Genomic DNA, 7046 nt, shown 5'->3' on the forward strand with positions numbered 1-7046 from the left:
CCTCCCCCACCCTCTCGTCGCCGGTCGCACAGCCCCTCGCTACTCATCTGCCTTCACCATCGCCGTCGCCACCTTCTTCTTCACTTGGCTGGCCGTTTCCCTTCTGCCTTCACTTGGCTGGGGTCGTCGATGGCGTGGGAGATGGTTAGATGATTCTAGGGTTGGATTAATGGAAGCCGAAGGGAGATGGGTTTTTGTTGGATAAGGGTTAAAATGGTAATTTACTATTATTCAGAGAACAATTACCAAACAACATTATTTCATTCAGTACTTAATCATTCTGACCCTCTTAACCATTTTGACCTTTTAACTATTCTGCACTAAACCATTCAGCAACTGCCAAACAGCCCCTTATTTATATCAAGAAAAGAAAATACCAGAAAAACTACTATAAATGTAAATTTACCTACTATTTATAGTAAAATAAAATGTACAATTTATTTTAATGAAAATGAATGTATGTAAATCCGTAATTAATTATTTATAGTTATTTTTAATTAATTTATATTAAATATATGAATAAATACCTAAATTTTTTACAACTTTCCTCAGTTTAATGCCTAAAATGAATCGAATCCTGAAATTTCTTGTAATTGTATAATATGGATACAAACTCTGAAATTCCAAATCTTAACAGCAGAAAACTCCAATTTTATAAATTTATTTTATGTACTTAAATTGAAAAGTGTTAAATTTTTATATTTTAAATGATTAGTTATATACCCGCTACAATGCAGCGGACTGCAAACTTTCTTGTAAACTGAGAATGAAAAATTAGTACAATTATTTATAGAATGTTTAATTACCTCTAAATTATGGAGTTGTTTGCAAGTAAAACTATGAAAGTTTAATCCTATAAAAATCATTCATTCCATATAGTTTATTTAAAGAAAATAATTCATCTTAAATCTCGAAAGAATATGAGGATTTATTAATTATCATAATATCAAACTTTTCAAGAAATAAAAAACTATAAGGTAGACTTATTTTAAATAAAAGTATGTAAAAGACATGATATGTTAAATGTTGAAATTACTCTGTGAGTTTAAGCAATTTATTGCATCTACAGAATGTCATATTGGACAACATGCATGATCTCGAACTCGTCAAAATCATATATTTTCTGACTTCTTCTGCACGATAAACTTTCTTCCTCAATAACCTCTTTTCTTTTTTGTTTAATAATCAAAATTCAGCCTCCAAGATATTGACCAAAGTTTTCTTCTTTGGATTTTATTGATGTCAATCTTGATGTCTGCAAAGTGTTAGCCTTTTAAAGTTCATTGGCCTCTCACCATGCTCGATAGCGTCCAGGGAATTCCAGTCTATTTAATATAAAATAGATATTGTGTTATCAAAAGAAATATTGGTATTTACATGGAGACAAGAGAAAAACTATATATGTGTGTGTGTAAGCAGTTTGAAATCACCTGGAAACAGTCTATTTAGTATAAAATAGATATTGTGTTATCTACAGGAAATATCAAAACGTTCACATGAAGTATAAAATGTCACTCATGAGGGGTTGTTTATCAAACGTTTAACGGGTAAGCACTTACCAACAAGAGTCACCTCATTTACTTTATGAGGTAACATTCTCAGCCATCAAAATGGAATGATGGTAAGGATTTATAACCGGATAAAAGTTATCACTCTCACTTACCAAATAAGACTATCGATCCTTCCCTACCCTCTTACCGGGTTAAGATTCTCAGTCTTTATTATGTTCACCAGGTAAGTAAGATAATTGAATTAATAAGCGCTTACCAAGATAAGTATTTAGTAAGCGGTCCCTGAAATTTTGTGCGCACATTTCCAAAGCAGTTATATTATAACTATGAGATGAAAATGACAAATAATAATTGGATTCTTACATAAGAAATCAAAGTAATTAAGTAGATTTATATTGTTTCCATTCCAAATATGGGAATCAACCTCCAAATTCTTGAAATCTTATTAACCTTAGAGAAAAAATGCAATGATTTTCCAGCTTTCTTAATACAAGCCACAAATATCAATACCAAAAGTCCTTCTGAATCGGTAAACAACAATCTGCCCAAAATGGATCAAGCATTGAGGTTAGCCAAGAGCACAATAAATCTTACTATTATATGAAAAAATTGAAATAATGATACCAATCAACAAATAAAATATCACATAAATTCTTTCTTAGTTTCATTACAACATTTTTTACTCTTATCTGTATTGCAAAAGTTAATATTTACCCGAGGAAGTTAAATATCACAAATAATTCTAAGACTTCAGAACATTACATAGCGTTTTTTTGCTGAGACGCCAACTAATATACCAGTAGGCATTCATGCATCTAAATTACCATCTCCACAATTGTAATCAACCAGCAACATTATAATCAGCAATTACAGAAAGTTGGGGGCATTATTCGATTTTAGGGATGATGAACAACGTTGGAGGTGGAAATTTACAGGCTCTTGAAAGAAGAAGAACAAGAGTGTGAATGGCTATCTTTGGAGCGTGAAATGGGATTTTGGCCCATTCGAAGAAGAAAGAGATCGAGGTTCTCGAATCGCAGTGGTAAAACCCCCATTTTTCAACCATTACCACCCGATCATTCTTGTAATGAAACAAACCAGCATTGATTTGTAGTTTAAACATCCAATCACGAGCATCAAACATCATATGCATTATACTGAATACAAAATCTAACCTGAAACACTCTATATATGATGTGGATAATCGTTTAACTACAGTAGGTCTGAATATTAATAAAAAAATGTCATATAAATCATAAAAGGCATCATAAAACCTAGAAATCAAACCCTTTAAGTTTATTGAAACCTACACAAAAATAGCACCAACTGTAAGTTCATAAAGTTGAGAAGTAAAACTTTCAAGCCAAGAGCATACCGAAAACAATGTTGGTTTTTAAATTTCAATGGCTTAAAGATTGAAAACGTTAAACTGATTTAAAATTTATTTTACTTTAAAACTTCTTTGACACTTAACAGTTGCTTTTTAGGGTTAAAAAAACTTGCAGGTAACGAATTTCTAAAAGTTAAAAGACTTGTTTATTCAATTTTTATTAAAACTTAACCATTCAAAGCGGAAAAGGTTAATCATTTATTTATTACTCTAAGAAGTTAATCATTTAAAATGAAAAAAATTTGTGAAAATTAAAATGGTTTGAAAAATAGGTTGTTAATATGGACCATTGTGTGGTGTCATTAGTTTTTATAGCATGTAATCTATAATAAATAGCATTCACAATCACAAAGCAAGATAAAGAAGCATCATATATCCTAAACAAATGCCTTTTTTTCTTTCTTTCTTTCACAACCTATAATGTAATATCATATATCAAAAGGGATAATTCTATATACCTAAATGCCTCTGTAACTCACTCACCTTAAATGGAGAACATATACCATTTTAACTTTTACAGAAACAGAAGCATGAATGCTATTAGATCATCATCATCATCATCATCACATCAGATCCACCATTCACCATGGACCAGAAACTGTCTTCCTCAAACGCTGTCGTTTTGTTCCAGGTTGCATATTCATCATCTCCATAACCTGCTACCAACATTCCATAATTTCCATTACATCTTTCAATCCACAACACCACCACCACATATTAAACAACATGCACAATGAAGGATATAAAAGCATACCTGATTCTTCTGCATTTCCATCATGTCTGCCTGCACCATTAGAGTTATGTCAATCCAAAGTCCTAGTAATTTATAAAATGTAACCAAATTCTTATTAATATAACAAAGACTTCTTTTATTTGTTTCATGATTTCCTATTGTAATGTAACATAGTTCCAAATTTACCTAATCTTTTTACATATTTTGATCAATGACCTGTTGATTTTATAACATTAGATGCCACAGATGTCAAGTTTATTGTCCATTTCATCGTAAGCATTTCAGAAACCTTTCGTAAATGGGTATCCACGTCTTTAGATGTTACAAGATTTGCAACTTACCGGTCAAAATGGGTACAAAATAGAAAATTTTGAAACTTTGTTATAGAAAAAATATTTGTTACATTAAATAGCCTTTATAAAACTAAAGCAAATTACAGTCTCACGCAATCAAATATGCTTTCACCTGTTTCCGTTTCAGTTCTTGATTCTTCTGTTTCAGTTCTGAGACTTCCGCTTCCAGTTCCATAGTATACGCCTACAAACCCAAGAAATAAATGAATACAATGTGCATTTTGGGTGAAGACAAACATAGGTCGCAACATATGTTTAAACAAATTTGCATTTCTGTGTTCCATAAGTTATGATACATGGGCTAGGCTAGCTATCATTCATTCTAATTCAAGATTATAGAATCTCAGCTGATTATGTTCCTCAAAACATATATTTTATTACCTCAAGTGAATTGACATCCTTATAACTTCTCAGGATATGAAACTTCACAATCTTTGATCACCAGGAATTACCAGTCTGCCGCATAAGATAACAACCAATCTTTCATGAAGCCGGTTGATGAATCAAATCCATGGATGTTAAAACAACTTAATGACCATGAATTCATGTAGGAGATAAAAAAATTAAATTTTGACGTCTTTCATGTTGTGATGTATTATTTTGGGTTTAAACTGGTATATATTGTAACCAAACCAAACAAGCCAGTATATCCCATGAAGAGGTGGGGTATGAAGAGAGTAAGATGTAGGCAAACCTACCTATACTGCGAAAATACAAGAGTAGAGCAGTTGTTTCTGTGAAGACCCTCAGTACTGGGAAATTCAAACATGTAAGAGTCTATAGTGCTAATAAAACACTATTTAACTCTTTAAGTATTCGACAAGATCACTAGGTTTTAGAAAATCGTATGTATAAAAAACATTAACAAAAATACATAGGTATTAACCTGCTTACGAGCCCGTGATCTGGCAGCTGACTCTCTGTTCTTTATCATTCGCCTCTGCCTCCGTTCCACAACTTTCTCAATGGCACTCCCTTTCCTTCCCCTCATAACTCCATTAAAAACACAAGGAGCAGGTGATACAGAAGATGTGTCTCCATTACTCTTTCCTATCCCGTCCGACGAAACTGGCGGAGATCCTGCAGCAACAGTCACCTCCCCACCTCCACCTCCACCTCCACCTCCACCTCCACCTCCACCTCCACCTCCACCTCCACCTCCACCCAACCCAACCATACCCCCAATCCCTCCTTGTAAAGTAGCAGCTGAAACCAAATTACCATTCATCAGTGGATCAGAAAGACCCACAACTCCATTTCGGATCACAGGACTACCCAAATGATTACTGTTCATTAGACCCATCGGAGCTCCATATGGTAAATTGGTTTGCTTCGGAAACAATGGTTGCTGTTGATTTTGTGCAGACCGAACCCCATTGCCATTCAATGGTAAATTTGCAGATTGAAATGAAATTTGATTACTACCACCATCAGGATCAGGGATCCTGCTTCTCATAACATCAACAGAAGCATTCTGACCTACAGCCGGTTGGAATCCAATAGCACCAAACCCGGGGTTATTTGTTAAATTAGAGAACAACCCGTTATCGTTTGGTTTACCAGCTAAATGGGTTTCTTCTCTGACAACACCAGCTTTAACAAGAAACTCCTCAAGAGTCATCTCTCCCAATGTCTGCTGCCTTTGGGGCAAGTTCGGTTGTCCAAAACTGTTACTGTTTTCTTTTGATAAATCCTTCCAAACTTGATCAACCGTCTTTTGACTTAACGTTCTTGGAAGTGTTAACGACCCTTGTCTCTGTAAGTTTGTTCCACCAACACCCCCACGATCTTGAACACTGGTGCTGGTGTTAAATCCCATTGTTTGCATTTCTTCTGCATTCCAAATGTTCTTCAATAACTCATCCATGTTCATAGATCCAAAATCTTTACCAATACTACCCATGGTGTTTTGTAGCTCATCAAAAGTCAACGAATAGATCGACCCTTGCCTGGCCAACGGGAAGTTGCCTGGAGGCCGGCCACTTGTGCTATCCATTTCCATTGCCTGATTTCCAAAGTTCTTCAAGTTCATAATTCTCCCCTAAATGCTCTATAGAATCCCAATTCAATTTCCTAATACACAAACACAAAACTGATTTAAATCAAACTGAATTCCAATCACAACCAAATTCATTCAGATTCTCGGCACAATAGAAATTATCACAGCTTTCATTACCAAAATCTGAAATTGTCTAAAAACCCTATCATCCAAAAACCATTTCAACATCAAATTATATAATATAAACGCATAATAACAGGATGTCAACATATTTCTAATCTGAAATCACTTCTTTTCTATACATTTCATTAAATAACTACAGAAAGTTAAAAAAGAATCAAAAACGGACTTAAGCAATAACCTAAAAAGGAAATCAACAGAATCATCACATTTTTTCAAACAATTAAACCAAAAATGGGAAAGACAAAGAAGACGGTTACCTGAACGAATAAAAAGCCCTCCTCTATCTAATCAGATGCGCACCTCGACCTGGACAGCTACATGAATGGTGGGGGTCTAAACTAATTTTGTGTTGAATTGATTAAATTATTTGGGCTTGAAGTAGCTACTGTACTTGTAGACGATAAACTGGTCCATCTATTTCAACTTCTATTTCTATAAGGGTCCCAAGTGACATCTTTTTAAAGTCTAAGGACTGATTGGGCCATTTTTTTTATAGAGTAATTTTTTTATAGTGGGTGATAATGTGTGGGACCCACATTATGGGAGACGTGGACGACTGTTGAGGAGCAGAACCTACTAGAGCTTGTCAAGTGGTGTGATCCTGGACGTCCACGTGTACGTGGATGAATTGATGGTTTGTTGGTGGAGATGTCTTGTCTAGTAGCGGAACTGTAATGGACTCTCTGTGACTTAAAGAGGGGTATTATCGTCATTTGGCATGGTGACTAATTTTTTTTATAATTTAATATTAAATTATTTAAAGCATTTAAGATGATGATTATTGTCGAAAAAACCAATTGTAGTATAGGTTGTTTGATGTTTTCTGGTCCCAAGTAGAGATGGCCAAATGGGCCCGGCCCGGCCCGTAACCGACGGA

The 7046-nt window shown here is 34.4% G+C and overlaps 1 protein-coding gene across 2 annotated transcripts; it reads right to left on the minus strand.

Annotated features, from left to right (window-relative positions):
- Window positions 1–3207: 3207 nt before the first annotated feature.
- On the minus strand, window positions 3208–6558 carry LOC112509315 (ABSCISIC ACID-INSENSITIVE 5-like protein 5). Of its 2 annotated transcripts, none has more exons than XM_025114206.1 (6): window positions 6427–6558; window positions 5152–6060; window positions 4874–5109; window positions 4100–4171; window positions 3656–3685; window positions 3208–3560 (listed from the first exon to the last, which is right to left on the minus strand). In XM_025114206.1, the coding sequence occupies exons 2-6, from the start codon at window positions 6017–6019 to the stop codon at window positions 3483–3485; spliced, it is 1284 nt and encodes a 427-aa protein (XP_024969974.1). In that variant the 5' UTR covers window positions 6020–6060; window positions 6427–6558; the 3' UTR covers window positions 3208–3482. The 2 variants fall into 2 exon arrangements, with proteins under 2 accessions (XP_024969974.1, XP_024969975.1); XM_025114207.1 differs by having other exon boundaries at window positions 3209–3557.
- Between the last annotated feature and the right edge of the window lie 488 nt (window positions 6559–7046).

The sequence above is a fragment of the Cynara cardunculus genome, assembly GCF_001531365.2.
Source record: "Cynara cardunculus var. scolymus isolate 2C chromosome LG 3, CcrdV1, whole genome shotgun sequence".
Lineage (NCBI taxonomy): Eukaryota > Viridiplantae > Streptophyta > Magnoliopsida > Asterales > Asteraceae > Cynara > Cynara cardunculus.